Source organism: Schistocerca gregaria, chromosome X (genome assembly GCF_023897955.1).
Source record: "Schistocerca gregaria isolate iqSchGreg1 chromosome X, iqSchGreg1.2, whole genome shotgun sequence".
Taxonomy (NCBI): Eukaryota; Metazoa; Arthropoda; class Insecta; order Orthoptera; family Acrididae; genus Schistocerca; species Schistocerca gregaria.
The window spans coordinates 188,323,257-188,344,469 of record NC_064931.1 but is presented as its reverse complement, the minus strand read 5'-3'; the positions used below and the strand labels follow the sequence as shown (position 1 = coordinate 188,344,469).

The window sequence follows — 21,213 nt, the reverse complement described above, 5'->3', positions numbered from 1 at the left end:
ATTCGGAGCTATGACATACTGCCGGATTTGCTTATCATGTAAGGGTTCTCATGGAAAGTGTTGGATTTGCCTGACACCTTACATAGTAGTGAATCTTTACTGGCTGTTACTCAGCAGCTGCCAAGGTGACACCCCTACATCTGTTCATGACACTCTTCCAATGGAACATTCATGGCCTTTGGTCCCACAAAGAGGATTTATGGCTGCTTTTAGCATCACAATGTCCCCTTGCACTGTCTTCAGGAAACGAAATTATGCCCTCAACTGCTTTGAGCTTTCACATTTCCTACTGATCAGTTTTGACCGTCACTGAGGTCTGCATTCCATCTCATGGTGGTGTAATGCTGCTCATACGGGATGACATGTATAGTAAACTCCTCTTCAAGCTATTGCAGTTTGCCTTCTCCTTCGCCACCTGACCTTTCTGTGCCATGTGTGTCCGCTCTGTCATTAGATGTCAACGAAGCAGACTTTTGCTTGTTGGGCAGCTACCTCCCCCATCTTTTGCTATTTGGTGACTTTAATGTGAATCATCCCCTTTGTGCTTCTCCCAGGACCTGTAAGAGGTGCCCTATTAGCTGACTTTCTTAACCAACATAACCTCCCCTACATTAACACTGGAGCACCCCCTTTCCTTTCGAACTCCTCGCACACCTAGTCCCATTTGGACCTATCCTTTTGCACTGGAAAAATTTGGAAACTTGTGGTAAGGTCAGGACCAAACTGCTCAGGTCATCGGTCCCTAAGCCTATACATTACAACTACTCCAGTTAAAATTTCCAATATGCTCTCGGTTTGCCGACTGCTACCCCATCTGTGTGCACACCCAAATGTCAGCCTTAGTAAGCCGCCTGGCATCTTTATTCCACCCTGGTAACCTTTGGAGAAAAAAATTTACCCAGTTGTGATGACCAGGTGGATTCTCACCATTGTTATCCTTACTGGTGCGGAACGTTCCATTCCTCGCACTTCCTATTTACATCATGTTCCAGACCCTTTGTAGAATGAAGCCTGCTACAATGGAATTCGCAAAACTGACGACGGTGTCGGCTGTGCCTTTGTCGTCGGGGACGTCACCTTTAAATACCGGCTCCTCCACCAGTGTTAAAGCTTTACGGCTGAGCTTTTTTGCTTTCAATCGAGCCGTCCAGTATGTCCGCCGCCACCGCCATGTACTCTGAAGAGAACTGACTGAATCAGAGCAGAGCCTTGGGGCTTCATATCTGGACGATTCTTTGGTGCAATGGATCCAGCAATCCTTCCATTCTTTTGCTGATGATGGCTCTCCTGTTAGCTTCATGTGGGTTCCAGGCCATGTAGGAGTGCCCGGAAATGAGGCTGCTAATGCTGCGGCCAAGGCTGCAGTCCTCCTGCCTCGGCCAGCCTCCCTTTGTGTTCCATCGTCTGACATTAGTGGGGTTCTTAATAAGAGGCTTGTCATGGTGGGATACTTGGTCGTCACTTCAAGAAAATAAGCTCCGCGCCATGAAACCATTCCCAACAGCTTTAGACAACCTCCTCCTGACCATCTCGGTAAGAGGTCCTTTTGGCCAGGTTGCGGATTGGGCATTGCCGGTTTAGCAATCGCTACCTGCTATCCAACCACAACGGAGGGGTAACTGTTGAGAGGCCAGACAAACGCGTAGTTCCTGAAGAGGGGCAGCAGCTTTTTCAGTAGCTTCAGGGGCAAGTCTGGATGATTGGCTGATCTGGCCCTGTAACGCTGACCAAAACCGCCTTGCTGTTTTGGTACTGCAAACGGCTGAAACCAAGGGGAAACTACAGCCGTGATTTTTTTTTTTTTTTTCCCCGAGGGCATGCAGCTTTACTGTATGATTAAATAATGGCATCTTCTTGGGTAAAATATTCCGGAGGTAAAATAGTCCCCCATTCGCATCTCCGGGCGGCGACTACTCAAGACGACGTCGTTACCAGGAGAAAGAAAACGCGTTCTACGGATCAGAGCGTGGAATGTCAGGTCGTTTAATCGGGCAGGTAGGTTCGAAAATCTAGAAAAGGGAAATGGATAGGTTAAAGTTATAGTGGGCATTACTGAAGTTAGGTGGCAGGAGGAACAAGACTTTTGGTCAGGTGCATACAGGGTTATAAATACAAAATCAAATAGAGGTAATGCAGGAGTAGGTTCAACAATGAATAAATAGGAATGCGGGTAAGCTACTACAAACAGCATAGTGAACGCTTTATTGTGGCCAAGATAGATACGAAGCCCACACCTACTACAGTAGTAAAAGTTTATATGCCAACTAGCTCTGCAGATGACGAAGAAATTGAAGAAATATATGATCAAATCAAAGAAATTATTCAGATAGAAGGGAGACGAAAATTTAAGTAATGGGTGAATGGAATTCGGTAGTAGGAAAAGGGAGAGAAGGAAACATAGTAGGTGAATATGGACTGGGGCGAAAAAATGAGAGGAAGCCGCCTGGTAGAATTTTGCACAGAGCACAACTTAATCATAGCTAACACTTGGTTCAAGAATCATAAAAGAAGGTTGTACATATGGAAGAAGCCTGGAGATACTGACAGATTTCAGATCGATTATGTAATGGTAAGACAGAGATTTAGGAACCAGGTTTTAAATTGTAAGACATTTCCAGGGGCAGATGTGGATTCTCACCACAATCTATTGGTTATGAGCTGTAGATTAAAACTGAAGAAACTGCAAAAAGGTGGGGCTTTATGGTGATGGGACCTGGATAAAATGACAGAACCAGAGATTCTAAAGTTTCAGTGAGAGCATTGGGGAACGATTGACAAGAATGAGGGAAGGAAATGCCGTAGACGAAGAATGGTTAGCTTTGAGGGATGAAAAAGTGAAGGCAGCAGAGGATCAAGTAGGTAAAAAAGTCGAGGGTTAGTAGGAATCCTTGGGTAACAGAAGGGATACTGCATTTAATTGATGAAAGGAGAAAATACAAAAATGCAGTAAACGAAGCAGGCAAAAAGGAATACAGCCGTCTCAAAAATGAGATCGACAGGAAGTGCAAAATGGCTAAGCAGGGATGGCTAGAGGATAAATGTAAGGATGTAGGGGCTTACCTCACTAGGGGTAAGATAGATACTGCCTACAGGAAAATTAGACCTTTCGATATAAGAGAACCACTAGTATGAACATCAAGAGCTCAGATGGAAACCCAGTTCTAAGCAAAGAAGGGAAAGCAGAAAGGTGGAAGGAGTATATAGAGGGTCTATTCAAGGGCGGTGTACTCGAGGACAATATTATGGGAATGGAAGAGGATGAAGACGAAATGGAAGATACGATTTTGCGTGAAGAGTTTGACAGATCACTGAAAGACCTGAGTCGAAACAAGGCCCTCATACTTCAAGAAGAATTTTATTCCAATCCCAAGGAAAACAGGTGTTGACAGATCTGAAAATTGCTGAACTATCAGTTTAATAAGTCATGGCTGCAAAATACTAACGCGAATTCTTTACAAACGAATGGAAAAACTAGTAGAAGGCGACCTAGAGGAAGATCAGTTTGGATTCTGTAGAAATGTTGGAACACGTGAGGCAATACTGACCCTACGACTTATCTTAGAAGGTAGGTTAAGGAAAGGCAAACCTACGTTTCTGGCATTTGTAGACTTAGAGAAAGCTTTTGACAATGTTGACTGGAATACTCCTTCCAATTCTGAAGGTGGCAGGGGTAAAATACAGGGAGCGAAAGGCTATTCACAATTCGTACAGAAACCAGACGGCAGTTATAAGAGTCGAGGGACAAGAAAGGGAAGCAGTGGGAAGGAAGTGAGACAGGGTTGTAGCCTATCCCCGATGTTATTCAATCTTTATATTGAGCAAGCAGTGAAGGAAACAAAAGAAAAATTCGGGGTAGGAATTAAAATCCATGGAGAAGAAATAAAAACTCTGAGGTTCGCTGATGACATCGTAATTCTGTCAGAGACAGCAAAGGACTTGGAAGAGCAGTTGAACGGAATGGATAGTGTCTTGAAAGGAGGATATAAGATGAACATCAACAAAAGCAAAACGAGGATAATGGAATGTAGTCGAATTAAATCGGGTGATGGTGAGGGAATTAGATTAGGAAGTGACACACTTAAGGTAGAAAAGGAGTTTTGTTCTTTGGGGAGCAAAATAACTGATGGTCGAAGTAGAGAGGATATAAAATGTAGACTGGCAATGGCAAGGAAAGCGTTTCTGAAGAAGAGAAATTTGTTAATATCGAGTATAGATGTGTCAGGAAGTCTTTTCTGAAAGTATTTGTATGGAGTGTAGCCATGTATGGAAGTGAATCATGGACGATAGTTTGGACAAGAAGAGAATAGAAGCTTTCGAAATGTGGTGCTACAGAAGAATGAAGAAGATTAGATGGGTAGATCACATAACTAATGAGGAGGTATTGAATAGAATTGGGGAGAAGAGGAGTTTGTGGTAAAACTTGACCAGAAGAAGGGATCGGTTGGTAGGACATGTTCTGAGGCATCAAGGGATCACCAATTTAGTATTGGAGGGCAGCGTGCAGGGTAAAAATCGTAGAGGGAGACTGAGATGAATACACTAAGCAGATTCAGAAGGATGTAGGCTGCAGTACGTACTGGGAGATGAAGCTTGCACAGGGTAGAGTAGCATGGAGAGCTGCATCAAACCAGTCTCAGGACTGAAAACAACCTGCTATCCGGTGACCCCGCCCCGCAGTGCCCTTGTGGTCATGCATTGACAGTGCGCCTTTTTTTATTGTCGTGTCCCCGTTTTAATCAATGTCGTGTTGTCTCTGCCATGTGCTTTACAGGAAATTTTAGCTGATGACGCTCGAGCTGCTGCTCGTGTTCAAAGTTTTATTACTTTGACGTACTTATCCAAATACGTCTGTTAACGACCTTATCTGCGTCTTTGCAAGAACTCTCTGGTGTTCCGCCTAGCGTTTTACCAGCTTGTTTGTGCACTTAAATTTGTGACTGGGCGCTAATGACCTCAGTAGCTGAGCGCCCTAAAACCCCACAAAAAAGATGCAATTCGCGCATGGAGATGCGCTCTCCGCGTTTCCAACTCTCATCTTAAGATGGCAAACTGCATTCGTTATAAACAGATGCGTGCACAGTGTCGTCGCGTTCTTCGAGAAAGCAAACGAATTAGCTGGCTTTCCTTCACTAGTTCTTGTTGACAGTTCCACACTCTTCCTCTGTCATGTGGGCCAACCTCAGATTGCTCTCTGCGACCAAGATAGATTCCCCAATTTCCGGCCTGACAGTAGCAGACGATATCCAACACCTTGAGCCGTCATTTTGTGAAAGTTTCGAGCTCTTCCTATTATTACCCTGCCTTCCCCCATCGGAAACGAGTGGAGGCGGCTCGGGCGATACCTTTCTCTTCCCCGAATCGTGAGTGCTACAATGCCGCCTTTACTATGATGGAGCTGGATCATGCTCTGTTCATTCCGATCATCTGCCCCAGGGCCAGCCACTGTCAACATTAAAATTTTGTAGCACTTTTCTCTTTTGGGCAAGCACTTTCTGCTTAACACGTACAACCGCATCTGGGCAGAGGACACATTTCCCGGATGCTGGCGTGAAGCCAGTCATATCCAGTAACGACTAAAACTTTCCTTCTAGCTACCACCCCATCGCTTACCAGCTGCGTTTGCACTGTGATGGGATGTACGATTCATGCTCGGCTGGTATGACGGCTCGAGTCCTGCAATGTACTGACGAATGTACAGTGTGGATTTCGAACGTGGCGTTCTGCAGTTGACCATCTCGTTACTTTGTTTACCCATGTCATGCAAGGTTTTGCCGTGGTTTTGCCGATTTGGAGAACTGGTATCCTGCGTACCTTTTACACGTGGGGCTTACGTAGCCGCCTGTCCTGGTTGCTTCAGGCATTTTTGAGACCGTTTTAAAGGTGCGTGTGGGTTCTGCCTTATCTGAGAAGTTTCGTCCTGAGTGTCGTCCTCTTTATCGCTGTTGTCTTCAGTCTGAGACTGGTTTGATGCAGCTCTCCATGCTACGCTACCCTGTGCAAGCTTCATCTCCCAGTACGTACTGCGGCCTACATCCTTCTGAATCTGCTTAGTGTACTCATCTCTTGGTCTCCCTCTACGAGTTTTACCCTGCACGCTGCCCTCCAATACTAAATTGATGATCCCTTGATGCCTCAGAACATGTCCTACCAACCGATCCATTCTTCTAGTCAAGTTGTACCACAAACTCGTACTCCCCAATTCTATTAAATACCTCATTAGTTATGTGATATAACCATCGAATCTTCAGCATTCTTCTGTAGCACTACATTTCGAAAGCTTCTGTTCTCTTCTTGTCCAAACTATTTATCGTCCATGTTTCACTTCCATACATGGCTACACTCCATACAAATACTTTCAGAAATGACTTCCTGACATTTAAATCTATACTCGATGTTAACAAATTTCTCTTCTTCAGAAACGCTTTCATTGCCATTGCCTGTCTACATTTTATATCCTCTCTACTTCGACCATCAGTTATTTTGCTCCCCAAATAGCAAAACTCCTTTACTACTGTCTCATTTCTTAATCTTATTCCCTCAGCATCACCAGACTTAATTCGACTACATACCATTATCCTCGTTTCCCTTTCGTTGTTCATCTTATACCCTCCTTTAAAGACACTATCCATTCTTTTCAACCGCTCTTCCAAGTACTTTGCTGTCTCTGAGGTTCGCCGATGACATTGTAATTCTGTCAGTTCTTATTTCTTCTCCATGAATTTTAATACCTACTCCGAATTTTTCCTTTGGTTTCCTTTACTGCTTGCTCAATATACCGATTGAATAGCATCGGGGATAGGCTACAACCCTATCTCACTTCCCTCCCACTGCTTCCCTTTCATGGCCGTCGACTCATAACTGCTATCTGGTTTGTGTACAAACTGTAAATAGCCATTCGCTCCCTGTATTTTACCCCTGCCACCTTCAGAATTGGAAAGAGTATTCCAGGCAACATTGTCAAAAGCTTTCTCAGTCTACAAATGCTAGAAACGTAGGTTTGCCTTTTCTTAGTCTAGCTTCTAAGATAAGTCGTAGGGTCAGTATTCCCTCACGTGTTCCCATATTTCTACGGAATCCAAACTGATCTTTATCGCCATTAACCCTAAGTGGCCTGTCCCCCGCCGGGCATCTGTCATCCTTTTTGTTGACGATTTTGCCATCTATGGCAGTTCTCCAAGGACCTCTCACTGAGAGGCGCTTTCAGCGATGTCTGTCGATACTCCAGGAGTGAAGACTCAATGGCTTTCACGTTTCGACTGACGAAACCGTCTGTGTGAAATTCTGGCGGCGCAATAATTTTCTCACCATCTTTACATCTTGGGCCTGTTGCCCTTTCCGTTCCAAGAAACTGAGAAATTCTTGGGCTCATGCTCGATAGGAAACACTCTTGGTCTTCCCATGTGTCTACAGTGCACACGCAGAGATCCAGAGGCGTCAATATGTAGCTTGGCGTTCTTCTGGTGTGGTTATTGAGGTTTCATTTGGGTTTTGCGCTGCTGGAAGCTCTGCGTAGCTCGCAGTTCGCGCAGTTATTCAGCCACGGGAGTTGTTTATCGTAGATTCCACGAAAGGAATTGACTGTCCTCCCCAGTGTAGTAGCGTGTTTGAGCTTCTGACTTAGTAGTTTGATTTATCCTGCAACAGTCTTCCACATGAAATTCAGGTGTATTCAGCACATTATTCGGTAGTTCTGAATAATCATACTGCTGGCGTCAATAATTCTTGTGTACTGGTATGCCAGTTAATGTTATCGTACCCAACAATTTGTAATTGCATTGAGTAATGTTTTAAATATGATTGGCCCTAGTGCAATCTTTTCTTCCTTGCAACTGATGTGACTCGATCATAGAAAGCCGTCGGTATATTTTTACATTGCTAAACTGTCTTCCTGTGACGGTGTTTCTCCTTCCAAACCAAATGCCGCCAGTAGGAACATTCACAAGTGGAAGGAGTTTTACTCTTTCGGATGATTGGTAGTCACCTGCAAGCGCCGAGAGCAGGGTAGTTCTTTCATTGCCAATGCGTTTTCTGATATCAATTTTTATAAAAGGCGTAATATTAAGTGTGAGTTGGCATGTGTGGCAAACAGCTTGTACTTACCACTGCCGAACCCGACCACTCACCCACACATGTTTGAAGCACCAAGCAGGCAACGTGTATTATAGTGATTTCTGTGTTGTATCCGTTTTCAGTTATTTAGTTTTGATCTCGTGTCGGGTCATCGACGACGTCCGTGCAAGATATATTACCACTGTCTTAAATACACTTAATAAATAGCAGCTACTGCTAGTACTACATGTATCCTGTCTGTCCTCGAACTGGAGTTGTCGAACCTTGTTGTAAATGTTGAAATTTAACTATTTACTTATCTCGATTATCATTAATTCTGGAATTGCAATTAAGTGGTCTATTGTTAGACTTCTCGATTTCTCTTCAGTCTGGAGAATGAGCACGCTGTTTACTGTATAGGTATTTTACATTCTGTAAAACTACAAACCATAACCTGTAGGCCAAAACGTAGCATAGATTGGCAGTTGATACTGTTTAGTTGTTGAGGTTGGGCAAGAACTTCTCATTAACCATTATTCATAACAAAACTTCTTGCTATTCAGCACTAATTATGTAACTACTAGAGCTACGCTCTACCAAAACTATGATCCGGTAGTTTCGGTACAGTATGTAAATGACTCAGTAATCGGTGGGATTACAGGTAGTGTTAGTAGCATTAGTCAAGAAACTGGGAGCCCATGACTTCTTTGCTTTTTGTTTTTTGCCTGTGATTAAAATAACGCCAGTATCAATCAATTATGTCTTCACAAAATACAGATAACATCTTATATGTAATAAAAATTAGTCAATAGCATAACGCCTGTGCTTTTATGCAAACAAACCAATTACTTTGATGCTAATACAGTTCACATGCACAAACATAAATTTGTAATTGTTTGTACACAATAGAACCTTCATGATAGTTTTCCATTAAGTGCGAAAGTTCAATAAAAGCGACATTTTTATATAAATATTACGAAGTATTGACGCGGCGTTTGAGGTTTCTTTTTAAGAATTTGAATTTTCTAACACTATATAAACCTATTTCTATTCTTGTTGTATCCTTCTGTTTCATGTTAATTAAGATTCCAAATAAAATCAGAATTAAATATTGACATATTTACTTTTGATGTAAGTGCTGAGTAACAAAGGACAGCTGTGTAGAACAAGTCATAGATTGAAGCAGAGAACCGTCTAGAACTTCATGTGTGTGCTGTGCAGATTTCTGATCCCGTACGCAAACAAAGCGATATAAATGATGTAACGCTCTATAGGTATACGACACACCTAACGCACAGGTAATGAAGTTGCGATCTTAACTGAACGAAGCTACTAGGAAAACTAGTCTTCGCTTACTTAATGATAGTCTACAGTGGTTTACAAGCTCTAACTAGTCTTGTAAGCAGTCAGAGGAGCTTCCTAATTAGAAACTACTAATCTGAATGTATTACTAAGCGTACTATTGCTCGTGTTGCAGGTTACCATACAGACACGAAGAATCGCCGGACTACTACGATGACGAAAATTACGAAGATGGGACAGCACCAGCCCTGGAAGGTGCTACAGACTATGAACCACCGGACTACTATGATGACAAAACTCATGAAGTAGCCTCTGGTGATGGAATGCATCAAACATCAGACATAGCATCAGTCCTGGGTGCTACAGACTATGAATCACCAGAGTACTATGATGAAGAAAGTTACGAGGCAGCATCTGCAGATAGGACGCATCCATCAGGTATAGTGCCAGTCCTGGAAGGTGCTACAGACTATGAACCACCAGAGTACTATGATGAAGAAAGTTACGAGGCAGCATCTGCAGATAGGACGCATCCATCAGGTATAGTGCCAGTCCTGGAAGGTGCTACAGACTACGAACCACCAGACTACTATGATGAAGAAAGTTATGAGGCAGCATATGCAGATAGGACGCATCCATCATCAGGTACAGCACCAGTCCTGGAAGGTGCTACAGACTATGAACCACCAGACTATGATGAAGAAAGTTACGAGGCAGCATATGCAGATAGGATGCATCCATCATCAGGTACAGCACCAGTCCTGGAAGGTGCTACAGACTATGAACCACCAGACTACTATGATTATGAAAGTCCCGAGTCAGTCTCTGAAGGTGGGCTGCTTCCAGAATCGGACAGCGCGTCAGTCGCGGGAGGTGCGTGTTCAACAGAAAGACAAGGGAGAAATTACAATGCTTCGAGAGGAAAAGCTATGACGAGATGGACGGAAGAATTGGATATCGATGATTCCGTCGCTGCTGCTGAAATTTCTCGACCAATAAACTGGATATCGTGGTTACCTTCGTGGTGTAGAAACTGGCCGCTCTATGGCCCATTAGGCGTGCCCCGTGACGTGCAACTCCAGGCATATTCACAAGCGTTGGAAGAACATACCATTGGGATTGGAAACTACTGGACACAGTCCTCGGAACCAGCTGACGATGGCGAACAAGCCCGCGCTGAAAAGCCACAGACACATTACATTTCCCTCGCGGTACGACAGTCGGAGATGCTCCAAGAGTTTTATCAGTGGATTTTTCAGCAGCTGTCATCGCCCGAAGCTTCTGGTGACTGCACCCCCGAGTCACTACATCGTTTTCTAGACGCCTTAGAAGACCAGGCCCATTTGGTGGAATCAATTTGCAACTGGTCACCCACTATGCGCTTGACGTGCAACGCTTCTAACTCTTCAATTTTCGGTAATTTCTTCTGGGTCATGGACACGCACTCTATCTGGATGCAAATCTTCAACAACTGGGCCATTCGTCAGTTTGACATCGGAGCAGTGTCCCATGGACAGCAACGTTGGTTACCGACAGACGGCATTCCCTCATTTAACATGCCAAACTTTTCTATAAGAAGCCAGACAGCAGGGGACACTACATTGGGCTTGGAAGCAGTCAGTGCAAACGTTTGTGGTGTTGAAGAGGTCCGTAGAGAAAGAGAACCTGAACTGATTCATAACGAAGATCTTAACGCCATGTCAGAAGCAACTGCTGAACACAACTCTTACCCCATTCAGCGACAGCTAGAGTCTCGCAATCAGGAAAGAAAATTCCCTACGTGTCTACTGCAGAGCTTGTCAGTGAGAGGCCAAGAAAGACAATGGCCAGGACTGGAAAAGTTCAGGGACCAAGAAACGGGAGTCCCATTAGAGGAAGCTTCGAATGAATTCGAAGCTGCAATTGCCCCACTACAAAACAGAGTGCACCCAAATCTTGCTGATGGACAAGATGAAAATCCGGATGAAGAGTAAGTATTTAAAGCACTCTTTCCTAAAGAGCTCATCATTTGGTAATGGCACAGAAGTTACTATTTGGGGATATCGTAAGTTTAATAATCATGAAATGTAAAATGAAAATGGCAGCAATATAGTAGCAATTGCTGCCGCTGCCGCCGAAGCAAGAATAGAGGAAAATGACAGCCTATTAGATAATGTCTGTATTACACGTAGTATATGCGTATTCTTCCCGTGTATGCATCTGAGGCACACGCAGGTGTAAAAAGTGGCTCTTATCCATTTAGCCATATTAGATTTGCTGGCGATGTATGGGAACATTTTCAGTAAATCTGTTTACCGAATTTCTAATTTTTTTGACATCAGTACACAAAATACCGGAACAATGTTTTTCCTCATTTTGAACGTGAGATCTCTAAATTCGTAGTTTCTCCGCGTTAGAGAGCCTTTGGCAGCTAACCACTAAAGTTCGAACATTTAAATAACCCTCTAGCAACGCCGTAACTGGTGACAAATCGCCTAGATTGTCTTCGAATCGTTTCCTCCGTTGAATAACCATTGTTCGTGAATGGTAAACCTACGACGTTTTAGATAACGGTGACTGTGATAGCTATGTATGCCTGTAGGTCACGACGCATTATGGGGAAAATGTCAGTACATCAGCAGTGACTCTTATTTGGAAAGAATGGGGATCAGATTCTCGTGCTGCCATTTTTGTTCCATTCGTTAAGACCAGTCCACATTCTCCAGGGAAGTGCTCACTATAACAGGTTTGATGTTACCAAATTGAGTCTTTAAGTATCAGTGTAGTCGTATTTGAACTTAGCTTGGAGTACTGAAATTTGAGGTAGTGACTGCCAGATGGTTACTCACAATATCGACAGGGTCCTTTATTTAGGATTAAGTTAAATCTTGAGTAACATTGAGCTACCATGTATAACATTCTCATCAAAGGGCTCTTTGGTGTAGTAATACTTACTTTGTCAGAAAGTTGAGTGTGAAAACATGTTTCAGATAATACGCTCTCTGTAAGAGCATCGCCTGGCAGTCTTAAGCTTCCTTAATTTCATTGAAAAATATTGCTATCACTTCGAATGAAGCATCTGACACCTGGTACACTGAGATTAATGCATCGGAATTTGTGCTCTTTCAAATAAGTGGTAATGGGCAAATCTATGGGCGGTTTTCTTTCAGCTTCTATGATCACTCGCAGCTAGCGGTGCAGTTAAAAGAACGAATGACGGAAAGTGTGGCATTGGATGAGGAAGAGCACCTGGAAATGGGTCCTGATCCAAAAAACCTTCTGGGCTGCTCGGAGATAGCTGTGTTGCAGGTATGTACCCATTCTCATAGTGAAGGTAACATTCTCGGCAAAGCTTAAATCTGCTGTGCATAGGTAACTTTGTTACTGTTGCCAATGACTTTATCTAGTCGGCAGAAAATCAGCTGAATGGTAAAGACATGTTACTAATGAGATTGTTTTTGTGTGTTACTGAAGGTAAAATTATGAAAACTGCAAACGCCTCGGACAACTGGCATCTATGACAAATTTGATAAAATGTATTTGATATGCTCCTTTGGAATTGCAGGTATAAACAAAAACTGACGGTTGCAAGTGGGGCGAAATTGTTTTAAAAATACAAAGAACTTTTGATCCAGGTTCAAAGAATGTCCTACAGTGATGTCTACATAAGTGGAAATATTGTAAAAACTTTCCGCGGGTGGAACAACGGATAAACAGTGGTAACTGTTCCGGTACAATTGGGTACATAACGTCATCTCGACTTGCATCTGGTAAGGGCAGTCTGAAGAGCATGTGCCGCATCATGGAAGTTTCACACGCATGCACCACTACTTCAGACTACTATGCACACCATATTTAGGTAAAATAACACCCACCCAAATGTGGGACAGAATAAGTGTCCTTAAGAGAATAACTGATGCCAGTTGCTCAGAACCACAATTTAACCTATTAACCTTCAAATGACATGGTTGGTAAGCATCATGGTCTTCGTGGTACCCACATATATTCCTTGCTAATATAACCAGGCAATCTTGGATTCAGTGTTAAAACCTTCAGTCCTTCACTGTATCACACGGGATTGTTTCTGCCGATGGACAGCTTGACAGTATGCCGGTCTGTAATTTGTATTATGCACTTAATCAGTGGTATTAAGCTAGTTTATATGTATCCTGTATATCGCACTTCCCCGAACAGAGTTGTAATTAGCTTTTATTCTAAATTTATCGTACATGTCTAAGATTTTAGTCTGCCTGATTCTTAAAAGGAACCGATGCACACCTGCTAACAGCCCTCTCCAATCTCCAACCTCCAACAAATGAGCCAGTTACGATTAGCTGATAAGAGGCTACATCACGTTTACACCTACTGAAAAAACTTGTATTTTCAGAACTAAATTTTCACTGTGTAGCGGAGCGTACGCAGATATGAAACTTCCTGGGAGAGTAAAACTGTGCCGGACAGAGATTTGAACTTTGAACTCTAGCCTCTCGCGGGAAAATGTTCTACCGACTGAGCTGCCAAAGCACGACTTATGATTCCTCCTCACAGCTTTACTTCCGCCACTACCTCGTCTTCTATCTTCTAAACTTCACAGCTCTCCTACGAAACCCCAAAGACTAGCACTCTTGGGAGAAAGGATTGTGGACACATGGCTTAGCCCTCAGGCTGTGGCTAAGCCACGTCCCAGCAGCCTTTAAGGGAGTGCCAGTCTCGAAAGTTCAGCAGGAGAACGTCTCTGAAGTATGGAAGGTAGGAAGGTAGGAGAGGTGGTACTGGCGGAAGTAAAGCTTTGACAGGCCGTGAATCGTGCTTGCATAGCTCAGTCGATAGTTTTTCTCGTTCCAGCATGCAGTTTGGCTGATAGAAAATTTAAATTTTTGTTACATGTTGAACATGAGGTGGTACAGTTTCACTAATCACTGTAATGGTACAGTAAGTTTACCTGTTGCACCCGAACATAATGACACAGGTGCAGCGTACCACGAAGTTCGACTAGAAGGGTAAGTGAAGATCAAAGTATCAAAAAATTACGCTGGAGCCTTGAATAATACCTCGATGTAGAAACACTGAAACCCAGCAGTGTGTGCCGAAGCATATTAGTATTTCTTTACGCGTAAAGCAACACATTTGGGAAGCCAATCTCGTTTAAATATGTGAAACTAAAATGTTAATACTTATGAATTGACTTCAGAGTTAGTATATCATTCACGTATTATTTGCTAATAGCTTCATAGAAACTGTTGATTTGGCTTTCCCGTGCCACAGATTTTTAAACTCTTCACATTGTGAAAAAATCTTTAATCTCTTAGAAGCAAGCAAAAAGTTCCTTGTTGAAACTGCCTTCCATTCACCTGGTTATATACCCTACGGACACGCGCTCGCGCACTTACGTTTGAATTGTCCTGGGCTCCATTTCGTTGCCAGATCAACTTCGCTTTTCCCCCTCACATCTCCAAGTTTCCAATGTGGATGAGTGACTCAAGTCTTTCTTAAGACTTTTGCCTATTCCGACACGTCAGCTCAGGTTACCTTCCATTGAGAAGGCTATTGGCGTGTAAACAATAGATTTCAGCTATCAGTCGTCCTTATTAAATTTTATTGGTAGATCTAGATTTCAGCTAGAAACTAGCCATTCTCAATGCACTAGCATTTTTGATAAAGGCATGTAATGCCTGTTGGTCGGGCTTCATCCACAGTTCATTGAAAAAGTAGTAGCGCAGTTGTGGGCATCAGCTCGTGGGTGCTGAGAGATTGAAATACTGGAACACAAAAGCAAATTAACCGCCGGGACAACCAACATATTAGTTGGAGTGTCTCCGCAGTTAACACATCTAATAGTACAAGGGTCAGACAAATGGAAAGAAAGTTTCTTCCAAAAGCATTTGCCATGATTGTAAAGTCATTCCACTGAGACAAAACGGTAAATGCCTTAATTCAAAAAATGCTTAAGGTTGTCTGCGCAACAATGATTGTACCCAGGCGTGCCCCTCTTCGTCCGAATAAAGTAGACGGCCGTGAATGTCTTTCTTGATGGCTTAAAAAAAAGTAAGAAAATCGCATGGAGTGATATCGGAGCTGTATGGAGGATTTAAGAGAGCTTCCCAGCGAAACTTCTGCGTCTAATCGAAACACACGGCAATGGCAGGATAACGCCCACTAACATGTTACCATGGTTAGACTATGCTGTAGAGCTGTCGGAGTCTTGTCTCAGTGGGATAAAAACATTGTTACCCCAAACTATTTTATTCCATGTGGCTCAGTGGCCTGGTGATAATCACAAGTCGCTACTGACGCGAATTGCATATCCCTAACCCACCTCAGTTATTAAAGCAAGGAAAGGGGGACCTACTTTAACGTGGAATCTTAACCAAGTGTCGCTTCTACAGACTCGTCGTGGTTGTGAGGTGAAGATTATGTAACAACGCAAACAGAAAATACATGGTCCAACTGGAATTACATCCCGAGACCTCTTGGATTTTCAGCCAAATGCTTTACTGCTATTCCACCAGACCTGAATAATTCCTTTTGTTACTTCCATCGCGTATCTTGTTTCCATTAGACTCCCTTTTATACTTCAAACCAGAAAGCTATGAAAAAATGTCGTACGGACTTTATAAACGTAAAACGTGCATATGGCGTGTTTTAACGGTCCCCTTCCAGTGATCGGCTGCTTGGTGCAAGTCTCTTTCATGTCGCTTGCACTTAAGGTGGTGGTGATGCTACTTAGTCATCTCGAGTGGAAAATCAGACCCGGGCGGGAATCTAGCCCTAAATCCCGAGATAGCCGGCACTGATAACCACAAAATCGCGAGCAAACTACTACCAGTAGTTTAATAGCGGAAATTTGACGCTTAAGCCGTCGGCACACGGTCCGTGCTGTCGAACGTTAATGTTCAACGTGCAAATTTCAACGTGCTGCTGAACGCTCAGGAACGATGCGCCTTGTGCATAAGGTAAGTGGGCCCCAACGTGGTATGCGATCGCAACGCACTCCAGCGGCCGTCGAGGGATGTTTACAGTTCGAAAATCGCACTATTTACGAAACGGGCGGGCATTTTTCCCACGTTAACTCTATTAAAAAGCACATTTGCTCCATCGTCCACGAATAGGAAAGTACCATGTCCAATCAATGACACAGGCTTATAAAAGTTCCATTAAAAACAGTGCGCTACGAAGTTGGAATACTTCTCCGCATAAGATAAATATTTTCATAATTCCCACATTTTAGTAAAAACCCCCAAGGTCAGTCTTACTTAATCACTGTTCCTACCCAGTAGTAGACTCTTTGCAATATGTGAATTACGAAGCGTAAAAGAAAGAAGAGCAAAATATCTTTGTACAAGTAGTGCAAGCTGTCCTGTAGATTAAGCCAATCGAACAAATTCACCTCTCAAAAAACGGTGAACTTATATTTACATATCAAATATTATAGCATATACTTATATTAAACTGAGGGATCAGAACCAAATAAAAACGCGAATGTTAGGGAAAAAATTTGGAAGCGTTCAGACGCGAACCACCGCCCCAACAAAAGCTCATTGGTGATTCTACTCATTACGCTACACCATCAACAAGCTGCTTGTGCTTCACCATATTTTCTTACCCTTTGCTAAAAACATTACTCGTAGATAATTGTTATTAATTGAAATTTAATTATAACAAATTGTACCAAGAACAATGCGTTTCGGGTGGACCTTCGGTGTGTCGCTGCCTTCAAATAGCCTACTCTCATATACGCAAGTTACAGTAATTATTTTGCCACGAATGTTTCTCATTATTTTATCGGAACGAATCGCACAACTAACAACGGGTGATTCTCAATTTGCTGGTGCTCAGGCTTGAAATGAACGCTAATATGGCGCCTCACAACTCGGCGTGCGTGTGACGTAGGTGGCGTTGTCCTATCTCATTGGTCAACGCTCAGACGCACGCTCAGAATCCGACATGCCAGATATTGCTCTCCAATAATTAAATAATATACTGTTTCACCTATACAATTATATATTATTTTAGATATATCAACTAAAAATTCAATGTCTCTATACTACTGTAAAAGGCATTAGTTGTGTAAATGAATGATACTTTCCAAACATAGGACATCATCGTCAAATGTTAAGATATATCATAGCATCTGTGATACTCATGTTTGTAAGTTCTTTGTATGTATCAAAACATATGGTGCATGGTAGAAATAATCTGTGACAAATATTCAGTGTTAAGTGAGAACAATTTAAGTGTGCAACAATAAGAGTGCAGTGGGAATGCATTTACATCTGCTGGACGAATTTTACGAAAACACACTCGAAACCTTCGTTTCACGTGTCACATGCAACGAAAATCTATAGGGCAACCATCTGTGTGGCGTGTGTGTAATTACGTATTTATATTTTAGGGCAATTAATCTGTAAAAAAGATTCGAAACCGGCAACGGTAGCCATTGAATAAAGGAACTGAAAGTAAATTTGTAGCTGGTTGCTGTCCTAACACCATTTGTCTTCAAACGACAGCCACGGTGTCTATCATGTCATCATACACTCCTGGAAATGGAAAAAAGAACACATTGACACCGGTGTGTCAGACCCACCATACTTGCTCCGGACACTGCGAGAGGGCTGTACAAGCAATGATCACACGCACGGCACAGCGGACACACCAGGAACCGCGGTGTTGGCCGTCGAATGGCGCTAGCTGCGCACCATTTGTGCACCGTCGCCGTCAGTGTCAGCCAGTTTGCCGTGGCATACGGAGCTCCATCGCAGTCTTTAACACTGGTAGCATGCCGCGACAGCGTGGACGTGAACCGTATGTGCAGTTGACGGACTTTGAGCGAGGGCGTATAGTGGGCATGCGGCAGGCCGGGTGGACGTACCGCCGAATTGCTCAACACGTGGGGCGTGAGGTCTCCACAGTACATCGATGTTGTCGCCAGTGGTCGGCGGAAGGTGCACGTGCCCGTCGACCTGGGACCGGACCGCAGCGACGCACGGATGCACGCCAAGACCGCAGGATCCTACGCAGTGCCGTAGGGGACCGCACCGCCACTTCCCAGCAAATTAGGGACACTGTTGCTCCTGGGGTATCGGCGAGGACCATTCGCAACCGTCTCCATGAAGCTGGGCTACGGTCCCGCACACCGTTAGGCCGTCTTCCGCTCACGCCCCAACATCGTGCAGCCCGCCTCCAGTGGTGTCGCGACAGGCGTGAATGGAGGGACGAATGGAGATGTGTCGTCTTCAGCGATGAGAGTCGCTTCTGCCTTGGTGCCAATGATGGTCGTATGCGTGTTTGGCGCCGTGCACGTAAGCGCCACAATCAGGACTGCATACGATCGACGCACACAGGGCCAACACCCAGCATCATGGTGTGGGGAGCGATCTCCTACAATGGCCGTACACCTCTGGTGATCGTCGAGGGGACACTGAATAGTGCACGGTACATCCAAACCGTCATCGAAACCATCGTTCTACCATTCCTAGACCGGCAAGGGAACTTCCTGTTCCAACAGGACAATGCACGTCCGCATGTATCCCGTGCCACCCAACGTGCTCTAGAAGGTGTAAGTCAACTACCCTGGCCAGCACGCGTCGTCTCACGCGGTCTTCACGTCCAGCGCGAACGCTGGTCCAACTGAGGCGCCAGGTGGAAATGGCATGGCAAGCCGTTCCACAGGACTACATCCAGCATCTCTACGATCGTCTCCATGGGAGAATAGCAGCCTGCATTGCTGCGAAAGGTGGATATACACTGTACTAGTGCCGACATTGTGCATGCTCTGTTGCCTGTGTCTATGTGCCTGTGGTTCTGTCAGTGTGATCATGTGATGTGTCTGACCCCAGGAATGTGTCAATAAAGTTTCCCCTTCCTGGGACAATGAATTAACGGTGTTCTTATTTCAATTTTTCCAGGAGTGTATGACAAAATTGCATTGCCCTGAAAGTTCGGAAAGACTCCTGAACGTGCTATTCCATGCTATGACGTCAGAAACTCTATGTGTGTGTGTGTGTGTGTGTGTGTGTGTGTGTGTGTGTGTGTGTGTCTGTCTGTGTGTGTGTCTGTGTGTGTGTGTCTGTCTGTGTGTGTGTCTGTGTGTGTCTGTCTGTCTGTGTGTGTGTCTGTGTGTGTCTGTCTGTCTGTGTGTGTGTCTGTGTCTGTCTGTCTGTCTGTCTGTCTGTCTGTCTGTCTGTCTGTCTGTGTGTGTGTCTGTGTGTGTGTCTGTGTGTGTCTGTGTGTGTCTGTGTGTGTCTGTGTGTGTCTGTACGCACAACGTTCGGATGCGCGGTCTGTGTGCCGACGGCTTTAGGAGTGCCCGGTACCGAACAGAAGAAACACCACCATGGGGCCCCATAGCTGTAGAAGACCCATATCTTCTCTCTCCCCCTCCCCTTCCCCAAATTCCTTAGCAGGAAGGAATAACTGCTGACGTTCAGAATTACCGACCAGACCACTCCCTTGTTAACTCGTACGTGACTTTTCTGTTGACAGGTGCTTGGCTCAAACTTCGACCCTTACTTCATGTTGTACGTAAAGTGCAACGAGCGAGACGAGACGTGCGAGCCGCCGGAGAAGTGCCTGCCCATGAACACCGTGGTGTCGGTGACTATGCCGCGCTGGGCCACCCTCCCAGAATTCCCGCACAGCTTCGTCGACGCGCGCCAGTTGCCCAGTGGCCGCATCTCCACTAGGCTCTCGGTGCCTACATCCTGCGTATGCAGAGCGCCCAGTGCTCAACGTTAGCTCGACTATCCTCCGGGATCCGAAGAAAAAACAATAAATGAATGCGAATGCCTTTTGAACATTTTACCACCCTGACAAGATTACAACTTCTCGTGACATCCAGGTGTGTCGAAAGAATTTTATTGGCATGAAGAAAGATTTTATAATGCATGAGACAAAGCAGGATAACGATTCTGTACTAATGCTGCTAGAACGACTGTATTGACTACTGTATATCTTGTGATAAGAAATTTTACTGAAATAAAAGGTATTCGCAGGTAGTTCTGTCAAGTGTTTGTAGCAAAACCCGCCCTGAAAAGGTTTACTAGTGAATTTGTTTCCTTGAATATGCCTAAATAAACTCGAAAGCATAATGAAATTATTTAAGCACTCAACAGTTGGAAAAGCTAGTATCAATACTAAAATTAAAACTACTCTCAAAAATGCGGTAATCCCATTAATACTTCAATAAAATAAGACAAATTGTACTAGTTACAAAAATAACTGAAAGTAAATGGAAGACTTCAGGAGTGTTTGAATTAAACTGTAGAAAGTAAACGCAGTTCCTGTCACCGTAAAACTGGTGTATGTTGACAGCACATCGAAAAGAAAATACCTTCTGGTAAGTAGGATTCAGAAACGTAGTGCCGAAGGCCACAACTATCACATTTTACATAATTTAAGCCTTTAAGTGATTGTTTTTCCAGCATAGCAATATGCCAGTGTACTATTCGGTAATGACAAACCTGCTGTTTGTGTAAAGTCTTCCTCGAGGTATAGATGGAAAAGTTCATCCTAATAATTCATCATAGTAATTCCATATGTTCCTCACGGGTACATACTTGCCACTCTCTCAAAAGGTTAGACGTAAATTTGACAATATTGCTAGACACAAGAGCTGACGCTCATCCGCAAAGACAATATACACACCATGGCAAGCAAAACCACGGAAGCAATTGAAAAGTGAGTCGGCTAACACGACGTATATGTCGGTTACTAGGGTCCTTCATTTATTGACAGGAAAAGTATTCAATAAAAATAACCATTTGTACCGCTTTGAGCCTTTCCGAAGGATAAGGTTAATGGCAGGTTAGATTGGCTGATCGAGGCACAATGTGCCATGTCGTCAGCAGCTACATTACGTCGGCGAGGTTGTAGCACGTCATTGTT

At 43.9% G+C, this 21,213-nt stretch overlaps 1 protein-coding gene across 2 annotated transcripts in view; it reads left to right on the top strand.

Annotated features, from left to right (window-relative positions):
* The window catches only part of LOC126298897 (uncharacterized), a 33,570-nt gene extending 13,246 nt beyond the window's left edge, over positions 1-20,324 (top strand). Inside the window, exons 3-6 of one of the 2 annotated variants that reach the window (XM_049990435.1) lie at positions 9,527-9,708; positions 10,018-11,320; positions 12,501-12,639; positions 19,813-20,324. In XM_049990435.1, coding sequence (XP_049846392.1) covers positions 9,527-9,708; positions 10,018-11,320; positions 12,501-12,639; positions 19,813-20,064 — 1,876 coding nt within the window. In that variant the 3' untranslated portion in view covers positions 20,065-20,324. Of the gene's footprint in view, positions 1-9,526; positions 11,321-12,500; positions 12,640-19,812 lie in introns of both variants that reach the window. The other variant, XM_049990434.1, reaches the window with a different exon arrangement.
* Positions 20,325-21,213: the final 889 nt, after the last annotated feature.